The sequence below is a fragment of the Cibotium barometz genome, chromosome 3 (genome assembly GCF_041138505.1).
Source record: "Cibotium barometz isolate CiBa-2024 chromosome 3, ASM4113850v1, whole genome shotgun sequence".
NCBI classification, from domain to species: Eukaryota; Viridiplantae; Streptophyta; class Polypodiopsida; order Cyatheales; family Cibotiaceae; genus Cibotium; species Cibotium barometz.
Window position 1 is genome coordinate 62,450,596 of NC_141048.1, and position 17,806 is coordinate 62,468,401.

At 43.1% G+C, this 17,806-nt stretch overlaps 1 protein-coding gene across 4 annotated transcripts in view; it reads left to right on the top strand.

Annotated features, from left to right (window-relative positions):
- LOC147640361 (uncharacterized) overlaps positions 1-17,806 on the top strand; it is a 106,185-nt gene that overhangs the window by 43,203 nt on the left and 45,176 nt on the right. For 2 of the 4 annotated variants that reach the window (XM_086779711.1, XM_086779718.1), the window contains 6 exons: positions 14,618-15,110; positions 15,750-15,889; positions 15,989-16,179; positions 16,319-16,496; positions 17,266-17,535; positions 17,621-17,782. In XM_086779711.1, coding sequence (XP_086635837.1) covers positions 14,693-15,110; positions 15,750-15,889; positions 15,989-16,179; positions 16,319-16,496; positions 17,266-17,535; positions 17,621-17,782 — 1,359 coding nt within the window. In that variant the 5' untranslated portion in view covers positions 14,618-14,692. Of the gene's footprint in view, positions 1-12,415; positions 12,437-14,617; positions 15,111-15,749; positions 15,890-15,988; positions 16,180-16,318; positions 16,497-17,265; positions 17,536-17,620; positions 17,783-17,806 lie in introns of those variants that run through there. The other 2 variants (XM_086779727.1, XM_086779733.1) reach the window with 2 other exon arrangements.

The following is a 17,806-nucleotide window of genomic DNA, read 5'->3' on the forward strand; positions in this document are numbered from 1 at the left end:
TATTTGAAGTTCAGATTCATCTGCTTTATGACGGTATATCTTTTTGTCACTTTAGCGGACATGCAAATCTTATGATTTTCGTCCAAGTGGTGACCGTTGTTACACTTCATAGTTACATTCTTTGAGGGTGTGAATACCCCAACAACTGCACATCTCTAAACTACTTTAATAATAATAATAATAATATTATTATTAGTATTATTATTATTATTACTTTGGGTGATTAGTGTTATTATTATTTACTTTGGGTGTGTGTGTGTGTGTGTGTGTGTGTGTGTGTTTAGTTTGCTTGTGTATGTGGGGATTTACCTTCTGTTAGCACTTTCATCCCCAGTTTCTGCCCTTTTATGGTGCCCATTTGGTCCCCTTTTGTATGGCCCTTGCTTGTGGGCTGGCCACCCCTTTTTACTATTTTTCTGGGATTTTTCCGAGCCATTCTGGCATTTTTCCAGTCGGCCATGTCCAACAGCTCAGTCGGCCTGTTTATGAGCTCCAGTCGGCCAGCACTTCCCCACTATAAATAGTGGGTGCTGGCCTCTCATTTCTCATTCAGTCTTGTACATATTTTGCTCCCTCACTTATGAGACTAACAGTGTCTCTTGCTTGGGACTGTTTTGAGTCAGTATATTCAGCATAGTTTGCTCCATCTCTCTCTCTCTCTCTCTTGCACTCTCTGTTCAGCACATTCTAGTGCCACTCTGCTTCCGCTCTGTGCACTCTTTCATGGTATCATCGCTCCCGATTTAGCAACCTTTCTGCTGCGCCAGATTCAGCCCTGTTTTCAGCACCTACTCCTCTGCGTTTTCTTCCAGATTCATAGCTTTTGCTGCTGCGTTTTCTGGACAGCACCCTGCTGGTCGCTTTTCCTTCAGATTGGCTTCACCAATTCAGCCATCTGGCTCTTGTTGATCAGCGTTTCATTGCCCACTTGGAGATTGGACTGCAGGCGGCCTGTTTTCTACAGGACAGCACTTGTTCACTGCTGCGTTTTCCTCTCCAGTGGCCCTTCCCCTTTGCAAAGGGGGCTTGTGGTGTTGCAGGCTTTGGTGGCACTCTTGGTACCTGTGGAGGACACCTTTTCTTCAGAGTTTGTGCATTTCTTGAGATTGAGCCCAAGCTTTTGTGATGGCTGCTCCCACTTCTCTTCATATGTTTGCTGAGTCTGCCAAGTTGGATGGTTCCAACTACACACCCTATGGAAGGTGAAGGTGAAATCGGCCTTGCGTGGCGTGGATCTCTGGGATTGGCTTGTTACACCGGCCAATGCCACCCCTCCCACCCTTGCTTCCGGTGGTGTGACTCAAGCATAGATTGATATTTGACAGTCGAATGATAGACGTGTTTTCTCCTTCCATGTGCGTACAACAGATGCTGCACATGAAGTTTGGAAGGCTTTTGCAGATCTCTATGAGATTAAGTCTCCGGGTCGGATTTTGGCATTGGAAAAGCAACTTATGAACTTATCAGTTTCTGCGTTTCCATCTTTATCTGCTTTCATCTTGAAGATGAAAGATCTCCGGGACGAGCTCGCTGTTTGTGGCAAGGACATCTCCACAGAGGATATGGCTATTTGGCTGCCCTCCAAACTTCCAGAGAGGTTTGATGCATACTTTTAGTCTCTGGTTTCTTCTCCTCGTCATGTTCCAGTTACTTGGGAGGAAGTTCTCCCCTCCGTTATGCAGATTGAGTCTCGCTTTGAGGAGCGGATCGGCACCTCCGGTGGCCTTGATGGAGCTTTGGCAGCACGAGATAAAGAGAAGACTCAACAAAAGAAAGGAAAAGGGGGTTCTGACAAGAACTCCAAGGATTCCGATAAGGATAAAGACAACAAATCTTCAAAGAATAAGGACATTGAATGTCATTATTGTGGCAAGAAGGGTCACAAGTCACCCCAATGTCACAAGAAGAAGCGTGATGAAGCAGCAAAGAACTCTTCCTCAACGGCGGTGTCTCAACCCAAGAAGGATGATGGAATACTTCTCTTAGCAGGTACTCGGCGTATACTTGCTTTTGTGACTTCTCAGTCACGGTCTTGGATTGTTGATAGCGGTGCTACTGCTCATATGACACCCCATCGAGATTGGTTCGAGGACTTCACTGCCAGATCAGGCGAGATCACTCTGGGTGATTCTTCTTCTGTGCCAGTGCATGGTCATGGCACTATCCCCATCTTCCGTTCTGACAAGGACAAGAGGTACTTCTCTGACGTTCTGTATATTCCAGATTTGGCTTTTAACCTTTTGTCAGTGAGTGCTCTTACAACTCAGGGTGCGGAGGTGATCTTTTCTCGTTATGAGATTACCATTCGTGATAAGGCGATTGGTAGCATCTTGGCTCAAGGAGTCCAAGATAGTGGCCTCTACAAATTGACCGCTCTGCTTTCTTCTGGCGCTTCCTCTGCTCTTTGGCATGCTCGGTTTGGCCATTTGAGCTATCAGCTTTTGCAGCGAGCTTCGAAGGATGGGTTGGTTGATGGATTACCGACCATCAAGCCTCCATCTTCTGCTTGTTCCTCTTGTTTACAGGGGAAGCAACACCGAGCCGCCTTTCCGAAGGAGGCGACACACAGATCTTCGACATCACTTGCTCTCATTCATGCAGACTTATGTGGTCCTATGAGTACCGCGTCTTTGAGTAAGGCGTTGTACATACTCGTGATGGTGGATGATTTTACCAGATATACTTGGGTTTTCTTTCTGAAGACTAAGGATGAGACTTTTCATCACTTCTGTGATTGGAAAGCCGAGGTGGAAAAAGAGACCGGTCACTCGGTCAAGGTTCTGAGGACCGATGGAGGGGGTGAGTTCACATCCTAAGAGTTTCAGCAATATTGCAAGACACATGGCATTCGGAGACAGCTTACTACAGCATATACTCCATCACAGAATGGAGTTGCCGAGAGGAAGAACATGACCATTATGGAGATGGCCTGTGCTATGCTTGAGCATTCTTCCTTACCTCGAAGTTTCTGGGCTGAGGGGGCTTCCACTGCTGTCTACATGCAGAATAGGTCTCCTACTGCTGCTCTTCCCGACGAAACTCCATATGAGGCTTTCCATGGTGAGAAGCCCTCCGTTGTTCATTTTCGGATATTTGGATGTACGGCGTAGGTTCATGTGCCTAAGGAGCACCGCTCCAAGTTGGACTCGAAGTCTCGGTGCATGACTTTTCTCGGATACAGCACTGTGTCCAAGGCATATCGTCTTTATGATCCTTAGGCCGGTAAAGTTGTTGTGAGCCGTGATGTGGTGTTCGACGAGACTCCTACATCTTCAGAGGGGGGTGGTGAGCTTCTTCTTCCTGCACCTCCTTCTCCTCCTCCTCTTGCTCACGCTGTTTCTGTTACACCTCTAGCTGAGGATACTCAGTCAGATGATGATGACCCTGCTCCTCCTCCGGCAAGTTCGAGCATATCTGTACCTGGTTGGTATTAGCAGACAGTTCGTGACTCTGGGTTACGTGAGCTTCCTTCTGCTCCTCCGCCTGGTTCTCTTTGGCGTTCTTCGGGAAACAAATTCATGAGGGCAACATGTTTGTTAATTATGCTCTTATGTCTACAATCATTAATGGTCCTTCTGATCCCACTTCTGTAGACGAGGCTCTTTCACATGAGTTTTGGTGTCATGCTATGCAGACAGAGCTGGATGCTATCGAACGGAATGGCACTTGGATTTTGGTGCCTCGGCCTCTGCAGCGTGAGGTGATTGGTGTGCGTTGGATTTTCACATCAAAGTTTCGAGCTGATGGCAGCTTGGACAAGCACAAGGCGAGGTTGGTTGCCAAGGGTTATGCTCAGTGCCCTGGTGTCGACTTCGATGAGACCTTCGCTCCGACGGCCCGGATGACTACCATTCGCACCGTTCTTGCACTTGCAGGACACCATAGATGGCCCGTTTTCCAGATGGACGTCAAGTCGGCTTTCCTGAATAGAGAGCCTACACAGGAGGTTTATATTGATCAGCCGCCAGGATTTGTTGTTCTGGGCAAGCAGGATCATGTGTACCAGTTGAAGAAGGCTTTATATGGTCTGAAGCAGGCTCCTCGGGCTTGGTACCAGCGGATTGATGAGTTCTTTCAGAAGCTCGGCCTGCGCCGTTCTCATGCAGATTCGAACCTTTATATCCTCCTTGAGAGGGGGTTGATTGTCATCATTGTGGTCTATGTTGATGACCTCATCTTTACAGGTTCTTATTCTGTCCGGATCCATTCTGTTATGGATGCTTTGGAGACAGAGTTTGAGATGACGGATCTTGGCCTCTTGCATTATTTTCTTGGCTTTGAGATTTGGCAGACCTCGAAGGGCATTTTCTTCTCTCAGCAGAAGTACACTTGGGAGATTCTTGACAGATTTCAGATGACTAGGTGCAAACTAGGATCTTCTCCTATGGATATTGGTGAGAAGCGTTCTTCACTTGATGCTTCTCTAGGGACTGATTAGGGACAATATCGGGTTCTCGTCGGTTGTTTGGTATGGTTGACCTACTCCTGATTGGACATATGCTTCGCAGTCAGTTTATTGAGTTCCTTCTCATCCAAACCCCGTAAGCAGCATTGGCGGTGTGCTCTCAGAGTTCTTCGGTACTTGCGTAGCACTCTGGATTTTGGCATCTTTTATGGCCAAGGACGCACTCTTGTTGGATGGTCTGACTCAGACTGGGCTGGAGATCCAGATACACGGCGTTTGACCACTGGTTGTGTTTTTTCACTTGGGTCTGGAGCCATTTCTTGGAGCAGTAAAAAGCAGCCTACTGTGGCGCTTTTCTCTACCGAGGCTGAGTACTGTGCAGTTTGTTATGCTGCATGTGAGGCGATATGGTTGCGGAGATTATTGGAGGAGCTTGGTTGTCCTCCTACCGGATCTAATCTTCTTTGGTGTGACAATCAGAGTTGCAGCGCCATCGCCAAGAACCCTGTGTTTCATGCTCGTACGAAACACATTGAGATTCAGTATCACTATGTTCGTGAACGGGTTCTTGCTGGAGATTTGCGTTTGGAGTATTGTCCTTTCGCGGAGAATGCTGCAAATTTGTTCACCAAGCCGGTTTCTCAGGCTTCCTTGGCTCCTCATCTTCGGATTCTCGGAGTTTGTTCAGCATCTGGTGCTGAGAGGGGGTGTTAGCACTTTCATCCCGAGTTTCTGCTCTTTTATGGTGCCCATTTGGTCCCCATTTGTATGACCCTTGCTTGTGGGTTGGCCACTCCTTTTTACTATTTTTTTGGGATTTTTTCCAGCCATTCTGGCATTTTTCCAGTCGGCCATGTCCAACAGCTCCAGTCGGCCTGTTTATGAGCTCCCGTCGGCCAGCACTTCCCCACTATAAATAGTGGGTGCTGGCCTCTCATTTCTCATTCAGTCTTGTACATATTTTGCTCCCTCACTTATGAGACTAACAGTGTCTCTTGCTTGGGACTGTTTTGGTTTAGTATATTCAGCATAGTTTGCTCCATATCTCTCTCTCTCTTGCACTCTCTGGTCAGCACATTCTAGTGCCACTCTGCTTCCGCTCTGTGCACTCTTTCACCTTCTTGGGTCCTTTAGGATCAAGGGTTTCTTTAGGAGTTTCTTGAGATATTTCCTATTATAAGAAAGGAAATAGAGTAGTGATTCAAGCAAAGAGCCACGGGCATTTAATTTCACGCTATTGTCGATGATCTTTCAAATGTAACAAACAACCTTTTTTAAGGATCTCACTGCTTGGCAGCATCCCTACTACACAAATGAGGAGTGTGGTTAGCACTTTTTTAACCGCGGATCTTTAGCCTTGAGGCTGGCGTTGATCTTAAATATTGACCTTACTACTAGTGAAAATGAAAATCACATTGGTGTGTCTTCTAATTTCAACGATTTGGAGGTACGCGTTCCTAACTCTTCTTTAAAATTTGTTGCTAGAAACTTTCATAATTCTTTTAGAGAAAGGTTTAACTTTTCAACAAGGTCTAATTTGAATTCTTTACATGATTTTGGTGAAGGTCCTATTCGTTGGTCTAAGTTTAAATCTACATTAGTTAGTACACACTACACTAAAATAACAGAAAAGCTCTCAAACGTCTATGGCGTTTGAGAAGTAAACATCTTGGCATTAATCATCCTTTAAGCCCTATTTATACCTCTCAAGTTATTTATGTCATTTATAATATTTATGATAGTTCCTTAATGTATGTTGGTCAAAATTTTAGAACTTTTTTTATTCGTTTTTCCAAGAGCATGTTAGAGAAGCTAGAAGAGTTCATAGTAAAAGCTCTTCTCTTGAAAGTGTAAAACCTCTGTATGTAGCCATAACAAAGTTAGGTTTTGAATCTTTTCGATGTTTTCCTATTTAGCATATAGAAGGCGACTTCAGAAATGCCAAAGAATTTTTCAAGGTTGCATGGCCTAGAGAACTTTTTTTGGATGAGAACTTTGCATACTTTCTTCCCTAGAGGATATAATCTGGAAGGTAAATCCTCATCTCGTAAAAGTCAAAAATTTCGTAAAACTCCTTTGATATGAAGAAATCATTCCAAACCGAAAATTTTACTTATGTCTTCTCACTCTAGTAGAGGGGTTTGAATGCTTAAAGCCTCTTATAGTTCTTCTCTTCTTGGTCCTGCCCTTCTTCTTTCTCATTCCCCTATTGATGTAAATTGCAAACATCATCCAACCTTAGAACAAGAGTTTCATCATGACATAGAAGTTCAAGGTATAGTAAACCATGAGGTAGAGTTTGTGAGTGCTTCAAATAGAAGAGTTTTTGCTTCTAGAGACTACAATCGAAGATTATTACACTTAGATAAGATCATGACTTTAGGCCTTTTCTCTTATAAATTTTTTGACATGTATAACGTCAGAAATCTCTTTAAAATTCTTTATACTTTAGAATACTTTTCTTTTGAGGATCTGGGAACTAGTAGATCTTATTTCATTCAATTTAAGTTTTTGTTAGGTAAGTATCTTAAGTCTGAATTCTCTACCCCATGTTCTTTTCCTGTGAAAAAGGATTTATTGATTACTGTGTTCACATCTCCTGATCTAGATAAGATAGGTTTGAGCTCCAATTTGTGTTTACTTGAAGTTATGGACTCGCTTTCTCCTTGTGTCAAGAAGGTGTGGATTTATCTTGTAGTGGCCTTCAAGTACGTAAAAACCTTAGGATAGAAAGCCTTTAATTATTTAGATATTGGTAGGAACTTGAGCCTTGAAGGAGCCTACTATCAACCATTCTTAATAGTCAATGTTATTGTAACAAGGCCGCTTAGGACAGAAAGCCTTTAATTATTCGGATATTGGCAAGAACTTGAAGGAGCCTACTATCAACCATTCTTAATAGTCAATGTTGTTGTAACAAGGCCGCTTGAAGTTATGGACTCTCTTTCTCTTTGTGTCAAGAAGGTGTTTTCTCTTTGTGTCAAGAAGGTGTGTATTCATCCTGTAGTGGCCTTCAAGTATGTAAAAACCTCAAGACAGAAAGCCTTTAATTATTCAGATATTGGTTGGAACTTGAAGGAGCCTACTATCAACCATTCTTAATAGTCAATGTTGTTGTAACAAGGCCACTTTCATGTCTTTTGTGGATGAGTCTTTAGGGCATATAGTTAGAGCTGATTGTTCTGTTCTTCCTTCTATGTCGCTTAAAGAGCTGTTTATGAAAGGCAGTAAATTTGGAGTTTCCTCTTCGGTTGACCCTTGTCTTTTGAAAGCTACTAATAAGGGTATGGTTGGTGGACTTACACACTCACACACATGAATGCATCCTGCAGATTAGGGTTAGGTGCAGGAAGAAGAAGCTCACACAGAAATGAGAGAGAGAGAGAGAGAGAGAGAGAGAGAGAGAGAGAGAGGGAGGGAGCCAAAACACCAAATGTGTGGTAACCACAAAATGCAAGTCAACTCTTGCATGTGTGTCACATCCATATAATATAGAAGTACAAAAGTTATATGGATAGAGTGTCCTTTCACACTTGATATCCAAGGGGAAAAACCACATGGAAAAAAGTGTCCTTGGTTAAGCCCTGTTCACACGTAGCACTACCATAAGTGAGCATTGCCTACAAATCCCCCCTGTAGTGAAAGTGTGAACCTGTACAAGGTAGCAGATCACTCTCTGTATGAGAGTAAGCCCAAAGCTTTGTGGAAAGCTTCAAACTTCTCTCGAGGTAAAGCCTTTGTGAATAGATCTGCAACATTATCATGTGTAGGACAGTAAGATAAACTGATCTCCCCTGCATGTAACCTCTCTCTGACATAGTGATAATGAATCTCAATGTGCTTGGTACGTGCATGAAATATGGGATTTTGCCACGGCCATAGCACTCTGGCTATCAATGAGAATGGTGGTGGGTGTCTGTTGACACTCACGAAGATCAGCCAATAATCTCCTCAGCCATACACAATCTACTGTAGCTTTGAAGACTGCCCTGTACTCAGCCTCGCAAGTAGGCGTGGCAATAGTGGGTTCCTTTTTGCTCAACCAAGATATGCATGAACTGTCAAGAAAAAAACAATTCCCATTGGTGGATTGTCTGGTATCATAATCACCAGCCCAATCTGAATCAATGTATGCATAAAGCTGCAAGCTGTCCCCCCCCCCCCAAACCCCCCCCCCCCCCCCCCCGGGGATAGAACAAACCAAGATCTAGGGTACCCTGAAGATAATGAAAAATGCGTTTGAATGCTTGCCAATGCTTTGTGCTTGGGCTGTGCATGAATTTGCTCAACAAAGACACCCCAAAAGATATGTCAGGCCTCGTGTTACACAAGTAAATGAGGCATCCCATTGCTTGGCTGTAAATGTCGGCCTCAAAAGGCTCTCTAATATCATGCATAGTAAGCTGTACACGTGGTTCTACTGGAGTAGAAATGGGCTTACATTCATCCATGTGAAACATTTTTAGCAAACTTTTTATGTATTTAGTTTGCTGCATAACAATGCCATCATCTGTATGCATAAACTGCATGCCGAGATAGTAGCGTAAAGGCCCCAAATCTGACATATCAAATTCAGCTTTGAAATCTGAAATTTGTGCTTTGCTAGTCCTTGTAATGAGCATGTCATCTACATACAAGATGACATGAGAATATCGGCACCGATTTTCTTCACATACAATGTGCTTTCAGCTGGACTATTCACATAACCTCGGCTGGTTAGATGAGCATGTATTTTATCATACCAAACTCTTGGAGCTTGCTTTAACCCATACAATGCTTTGTGTAACATGCATACTTTATGTTCCTCACGAGGAACTACAAAACCAATGGGCTGATTTACATATACTTCCTCCTTTGTGCTTTCACCATGCATCTTGCCATCTCCATGAGAGAGATGTTTTTCCTCTCAGCTATACCATTCTACTACGGTGCATAAGGCACAGTACATTGGTGTTTGATGCCCTTTTGAAGCATGTAATCCTTGAATGCATTTGACATGTATTCTCCACCTCTATCTGAGCGGAGTGTTTGGACTTTACATCCACACATATTTTCAATCATTGCTACAAAGTGTCAAAAGCATGTAAACACGTCTGCTTTCGCTTTCAAGGGGTAAACCCAAGCAAACCTGGAGTAGTCATCAATGAATGTGACGAAATAAAGATGCTCCCCTATGGACGGTGTCCTCATTGGACCACATACATCACTGTGTATGAGCTGTAATTTACTTTCAGCTCTAACAGCTCCATCCTTGGGGAATGGTTTTCGATGCATCTTTCCCAAAATACACCCCTCACATACATGTCTTGTTGGAGACTCGAGAGGCGGCATATTATCAACCATATGATGCTTCTGCAAAAGCATCAAACTTCAAAAATTTACATGCCCAAAACGAGCATGCCATAGCTCTGCATCATGCATAGCAGGAGTGTGGGCAGCCACTGTATTTGCATCATAGGTACACTTGTCATAGCTGTCCAGCTTATACAAGCCTTTGTATCGTGTTTCAGAAGTGACTATTTCATAACCCTTTGATGGGTCTTTTACCAAACACTTCCCATCTTCAAATTCAACCTTTAAACCTTGGTCGTTTATGGCTGAGACGGAGAGAAGATTTTTCTTTATCCCTGGAACATACAACACATTTGTCATACATATATTGGCACCATTGGTTGCAACAAGTATGACATTGCCAATTCCCTTTACTGGATATGTGGTATGATTTGCACATGATACAGTGCGGCCATTTGAAGCATAAACCAAGTGCTGAAATACATCTTTGCATGAAGTGATGTGGCTCGAAGCACCACTATCAAAATACCATGATACATCCTGTCTGTCAACATATCATGATACATCCTGTCTGTCAACATATCAAAATACCATGATACATCCTGTCTATCAAAATACCATTGTCTGAAGCACTTGGTGTGTCACTACTGCATGTGACCAAAAAAGTGTACTAGTGACATGCACTTGCCTCGTTGCGTACCTGAAGAGGCAATTGGATCTTCTTTCTATGGATGAGGGTGACTCCATTTCAGATCATCTCACCAAAGTGAAAGATTTGCAGGAACAATTGCTCAACATTGATGAGGTTATCCCATACAGACAGCTGGTCCCCATTACCCTTCATTCTTTACCACCTTCCTACTCGGGCTTTCACACCTCTCTCAACCTCTCTATGAGAGGTGGTGGTAATCCCGTCACTTTTGAAGAGCTGGCAGGTATACACTTAGGAAGAGCAAACAAGAGTAAACCTATCTAGCAACCGTGGTGGAGACAAGGCATTTACAGCCAAGGATAAGGGTAAAGCAAAGAGCTTTAAGCATGGGGTCTAGTAAGGCTGGTCATGGACAACCCTCTTCTGGTGGTGAAAAGTTTGACAAAGGGGATGATTGCTTCCAATGTGTCCCATGCAAGCTTCGATGTCTTGCAAGACCGAATGTGTGGAATAATAGTCCTTTTCACTGAAAGGGCTATCAAGGACATGGCCTGTGCATCCCTAGAGTCCCGTCTCTTCTGCTCTTGTGCGGGAGCAGGTTCTACCTCAGGAGCTCTTTGAGCACCTACCGTTGCTGGCTGTATGGTAAGTGGGCGTGTGTCATATGCCCCAAATCCCTTTGTCTACTAGCAAATTACGGATCATGAAACTCCGAAGGGAGTAGTTTGATACATCCAATTTGTTCTCTTGGGTGAGCACACCAAATACATTTGTAGCATATGGAGCCATGTTGACAAAATACACGTGCAGGCAAACCAAGCACCAATGTGCACTGCCAGGCAACCAAATGTCCTGTGCAATTTTTTTGCATGCAACCTGAAGCAAGTATAAACCTACACCAAATTGTCCAATTACACACAATGTGTATACATATGTGACAAATCACCAAACTGTAATCCCCAATTACATGCTCCAATGTGAAAAGCCCCAATTTTTATGCACTGCAATTGCTTCAATGTGCAGCCAATTGTCCAATTTTCACAAAAGTCCCAAATTTTTGCAACTAGAAGAGGCTTAATTTGCTGATTTTGAACTTAATTTGAAAAACCCCCAAATTCCAACCAAAGCAGCATGTTCAATTTTTGGCAATTCTGCATCAAATACTTATGGTGCCTCCTGCAATTTTCCATGCAAAGGGGAATTTTGCCAAACCCAAAAATTCGCTAAACCTGCACTAGAATGTCTGCAATTCTTTTTTTTTTTGGAAATAAAAATACCTGCAAGTGAGATGATGTGCTTGAGATGACTAGGTACAGAAGGTAGGACGTTGAAGTAGCCTATGTGGCGGGGGTTAGATGGGCAGGGTCTGTTGCAGACGGCTTGTAAGCCGGTGATGACGTGAGGAATTGCAGGCTGGTGACGGAACTGCAAACTGGCGACGGACGAAATTGCAAGCTGGCGGCGGCGGGGACAGAAGTGCAGGTTGGCGGTGGTAGGGACGGAAGCGTAGGCTGGTGGAGCTTTGCTCTGGGCGCCTCACCTGCTACAAGCGCCGCCGGCGGTGGTTGTCTCCCTACTAACTCCGCCGGCGTGGGAGGCCGGATTGGGCGGCTGAGCAAGGCGGCGCCGGCGGTGGTTGTGTCCCTACTAACTCCGCCGGCGTGGGAGGCCGGATTGGGCGGCTGAGCAAGGCGGCGGTGGACAGAGGTCGACGGACGGCCGGAGTGCAGTGACGGAACCTGGTCGCCGGAGACTGAACCTTCAGAGTGCTGCAGCCGAGATGTGATACCAATTGTTGGTGGACTAGGGTTAGGTGCAGGAAGAGGAAGCTCACACAGAAATAGCTCTTAGTTGCTATTTATCATTGCTTCTAGTCTTGTTTAATCATTGCTTTAATAGGGAGGTGATTTTGTTTTTGCTACTCTAGTTGTAACTGCTAGCCTTCATCATGGCCGAGTATACCCTTCACCTCCAGAGAAGTGATAGAAACTCCGCTGATGACGTGAGTAGGGATGTCATAGTACCTAGTCCATGCTATGCATGATGAAGTTAATGATCTTATACTTCATGATTGGACAATCTTTGAGGTAAAGTTCCCACTTTTTATACTCTTGTCTTTACTTGTTTTGTTTTAGAGAATCAATCATTTAAAGTTTGCTTTGCTAATTAGTCATTAAAAATTTGTTTAGCTTGTTTGTTAGAAAATTCTTTTGTTGTGGTTCAATAAATAATTTGTGTGTGTGTATGTGGGCGTGTGTGATTTAGTTATGTATTTGTCTATTTTTGCAAATTATTATTACTATTATTATTATTATTATTATTTCTCGGGTGTCTCTATTAAGTCTTTTTTTTTAAATTTTTTTTAATTTTTTGTTTGTTTTTATTGATTCTCTTCTTTCTTGTAAAATTATTTGTAAGTTCAGATTCATCTGGCCTTATGACGGTATATATTATTATTAGTGTTGGTAGCCAACTTATCAACATTAGACACTATAATAAGAGTCTAGGCTCTTAGTCATTCATGATTGAGTCATTGAGAGGTCAGGAGATGTGCTACCATTGAGTATCTCTAACTCATCATTGTCCATATTCATAATAAGTAATGCAAGATAGATTACTTCTCTACTATGAATTGAGCAAGAAGAAGGTTGCTTGGACTTGCCCGAGTCAATTGGCTACACCCACCCTTCATCCATTGTACAAGGATGAAACCGTCGCCAAGTCCTTGACCAAAAGGCTGTGTTTGGTTTTCATTCCCACAAGTTCATATGCTTGTCTAGATCCATTTGCAGATATAGGTGTTTTTCCAGCCAAGGACAGTTTAGGTATTCGCCAAGAAAGTCAAGGTCAAGTCATGGAGCCTTGTTGGGCAAAGGTCCAATGGCACGTAGAGTTTCACAAAAAAGCAATTGAAGACAAAAAGATGAACAAAACAACTCCATAAGAGCATCGAGTCAGATGTTTGAAAGCGATAGAGGAGTTCCCAACCACGGTGGCCTCATTCATGAGATCAAGTACAAAAGTGGAAGCTATGGTGAAGCCAAAGGAAGTTGACAAGCGTGCCGCCCTTGAAGACCAAGGGCAGCTTTTCGAGGTCAACCAAGGAACACAGAGGTAGAGTTGTGTAGAGCCACCATCATCTCCCCAACCGGTCTCCGAGATTATCACATTCATTGAGGAGGTGGCAACACATGAGGTTCAAGAACTTATCCATTGAGGAGGAGTTTGAGATGAATGTTGTGGTGGAGACATCATGTTGGCGGTTGAGCTCACAGTTAGATTGACATGTGGAGCGAAGGCGCATTATGTGCACCCATGCTCCAAGTTAAGCAGGAGGGGATGTCACATGCTCTCTCTTCCGTGGTGTGACTCGGACATGCTTCTACCGATTGGCCAGCTCAGAGGTCGAGTGTGAACACACTTAGTCAGATATTTTATTATTAAGGTTGGTAGCCAACTTACCAACATTAGACACTATAAATAGGAGTCTAGGCCCTTAGTCATTCATTCATCATTGTGTCATTGAGAGCTTGGGAGCTGTGCAACCATTGAGTATCTCTAGTTCATCATTGTACATATTTCATGATAAATAATACAAGGTAGATTAGGTCATCTTCTCTACTGTGTATTGAGCATGAAGAAGAAGCATTTTGTTGCATGGGTTCAAGTCTTTAATTAGGCTCTAATTGCAATCAATCAATCATAAACACGCTTCCATAGGCACCGATGTTACACGTGGCTACATTAGGAAGAGAGATTTGAAGAGCCTTGATACAGCAGGGAGGAAAGAGAGTGAGCAAGAATGCACAAAGGGTGTTGTAGGATGCACTGGCCTGCAAGAGTGTGGGCCAAGAGCAAGGAGCAGGCCAAGATCAGCCATGATCAAATTTGGCAAGGCAGGTTCAGCTTGTTCTGGGCTGCCAAAATGGTAAACAGGGCACCTTCAACAGCCTCAGGCAGCCAGCCACTCAACACAGTGATGAAGCATGTATATATATGAATACATATATATAGGCACACACTATACTGTATTTGTGGTATTCAGATTTTAGACACCTGCATTGCTTCTCTAGAATCCATTTGTCTTTTGTTTCTCTTTTTTCTAAAGCAACTGTGTGGTGATGAATAATTATATTGCATTGTTGCTTGCTTCTGGAACAATTTGTTACTGGGGGTTTTCTATTCTTATTCTAATCTTGAACAACAGCAAGAGTTTAAATCTGTGTTTGAAACTAAGACTTCTTCTGTTTGTTAATGTGCACAAACAGTTTGACAGAAGGTGTTCTTTACGTGAACACTCTTACACGGCAGCAGCAGCAACTTGGCCGACTGAAGGTCAAAGCATGAGTCAGCCACAGATGCAGCACAGACCTTCTGTGGTCAACGGAGTGAATCGCCGTCGTGGAGACCAAGATCTTGGCAACCGCCCAGAAAGCTTCCGAAATGATTATCAAACCGTCGGGTCTTTTAGGCCGGGATCAAGCAACCGCACAGGCACAGAAGGTGTCAGGCAGTTGGGTCATCAGCACTTCAATCATGCAAATAGTAATTTTATTGGCCTAGCTGGCAGTTCTAAGCCTGCGGGAGATAAGGTAGAAGTGTTTGCACACGGTGAAAGCAGAGATGCGGGTCAAGAGCATTTAAATCAGCACCTAATACATTTGACAGCATGCTTAATCGGCCAGCCTGTTGAAGTTCAGGTGAAAAATGGGTCCATCTATTCAGGGGTCTTTCACACAGCAAATGCTGAAAAAGACTACGGTTTGTCTTTAATGCCATGACTTTTTTTACATACAGGGCAGCATTCAATACTTTTATAAGTGAGCTAATACAGTGAGCTAATACAGTGCCATTATAAAAGTCGGGGTCCTAACGAATAGTACTGCAGATGCTTTCACTGCAGATGCTTTCAAATAGACCTACTTTTCGAATCTATTGTAACAGTCTGTCTTCGTAAATTGCACCATTGCAGTGTCATCGAGTGGATGATGGAAGAATATAAACATGATGTGTTTGTATGTATAAAGCTATGTATGTATGGTTGAATATCTGTGTGTGTGCCTATATATATCTGGTGTATATGTATGTCTGTACGTATATACATACAGGTATATGTATGTATGCATGCATGCATAAATCTATAAAGTATTTATGTTTGTGTATGTATGCACGTATTTGTGTATGTATTCATGTAATGTATCTATGTAATATGTGTGTGTGTGTGTGTGTGTAATGCACACACACGTGTGTATTTTTGCAGTCATTCTCGATAAATGTTGGTGTATGTGGATCTTTGATTATGTTCTAGCTTGTCATATCAAAATTGTCTTGTCTACATACACCTCTATTTGGACCTACTAAATGTTTAATGGATTAAAGATGGGGGCTTTGATGAAACAGGTATTGTGTTAAAAATGGCTCGGCTTATAAGAGATGGTTTATCAAAAGGAGGAAAGAGTGACATTGTCAAAGACTTAGCAGCAAGGCCTGTAAAAACTTTTATTATTCGTGCAAAAGATCTTGTGCAAATTATTGCGAAGGTAGACAATTAACATGCCCAATGGGCCAGCTGCTATTGCTTTTTGTTCACAGATTTTTTTCTCTTGGATGATAAATGGTTGACATTTTTTTTTCTGCAGGATGTTCCTGTGAGCAGAGATATGCTGCAAAATGGCCAGGCTCATGAAAACCGTGCAGAGATTGTTACTGACTCATTTTTGTCACAGGGTAGGCTTGCAGAGGTAGAGCGAGAACTCAAGCCTTGGACTCCTGATAAGGATGATCCGAAAGATTTAGGATTGGAATCTACATTCCAAAACACTTGGAACAGGTGAAAGTTTGTAGTTTGAAGTCATAATGAAAGAAAAGACTTGCATTGCCCAAAACCTGCAAGTTGTCGGGTTCTAACTTGATGCTTTGCATTGCCATTGATGCATTTTCTTGGCTCAATCTTTTCTGTGCATTGTCAGGAATTGGGATCAATTTGAGATCAACAAAACTTTGTTTGGTGTTGAAAGCACATTTGATGAGGAACTATACACCACAAAGCTGGAGAGGGGTCCTCAAATGCGAGAACGGGAGAGAGAAGCGCGGCGGATTGCCCGCGAGATCGAAGGGCAGAGTACGAAGAATCTTCATTTAGCCGAGGTGAAGTACATGTTTCCTTGTCTTCGTTAATGCATCTTCCTTCCTTGTGGGTGAATTTAGGGGATTTGCACACCTATGGTTGCTCGAGAAAAAATGAGTAATCTCCCCTTCAAATCGCTTTTGGACAGGGGATTTTGTGTGTTCAAAACCCCGGCGCTTGTGGGGACAGTCTGTATAAAGTCCTTTAGTGAAACATACAGTAGAGGATTTGGGTTACATGACCATTACAATCTGTGTAATAATCAAGCACTGTTAGGCAAATTCACAACTACTCAATGAAGGGAATGGATCACCGCCCAGCCATAGCATCAGGAGCTCCTACAAGCCTGAGGCTAGACTAACCCCTAGCCATGACTTCTCACCCAAGTTCCAGCGTTTCATGCCACTGGAACCCACCCTTCAAGTGTCAGGCTTGAGCCTGGCAATGTCCTGTTTTAGGTCCTGATGTCCCATTGGTTCTTCCCATTGATAGAAGTCCCCATTACTGAGCCCCCTATTCACTTATATATCTTATCAAGTGAGGCGACCTTAACTCTCAAGTCACTTTACACAGGTCATTAATTTTTCACACACTTAGCATTATGAAACCATCATCAGTGCCATTAACTGGCATTAGCCCAGCCTTATCCATGGCTTCTTAAGGTCAAGTCAGTTAAGCCTTACACACATGAATGTTCTTTCAAATTTTGATTTGGTTTACTGTGACACGTGAATTTTGTGTTTTTAGGTCTAGTGTCAAGTTTCAATGCCATGTTTTCCTATCTTTCAGGAAAGAGGTTTAGGCTTCACCAATGAGTTTGAACTCTTGGATGAAGAAAGTAGATTTTCATCTGTGCTGCGCTTGAATGAAGATGTTGGTGAAGAAAATGATGATGCAAATGTTGATATGCATAACGATGATACCTTTGGAGACTCTTTTGATCATATGGTTGCTGGTATGACCGCTGCTGGTTCTACGGAACATGAGAGCAGTCTGAAAAAAGTAGGCGAAGCAGAGAGTACTAGAATGAACAGGCCTTCTTCTGATGATTTGAATGAGGTGACTACTACTTGAAGATTTGTATGGATTAGTTCGAATTTAGTCATCAATGAAGCTACAAAATAACAGTCCCGCTTTTTTGCAGCCAAAGAATGGATCGGTGAAAAGGGATGCACCTCTTGCAGTACAGGACTCCATTTCAGCTGCGATAAACATGCATGTTGCAGCTGGGGATAGTCTGGGCAGTATGCACAAGGAGAAAGTGCCGCATGTTGTGGTTGGGGATCGAAGCAAGCGTGTTATGAAGGTAGATGGGTCTTTTTTTTTCTCA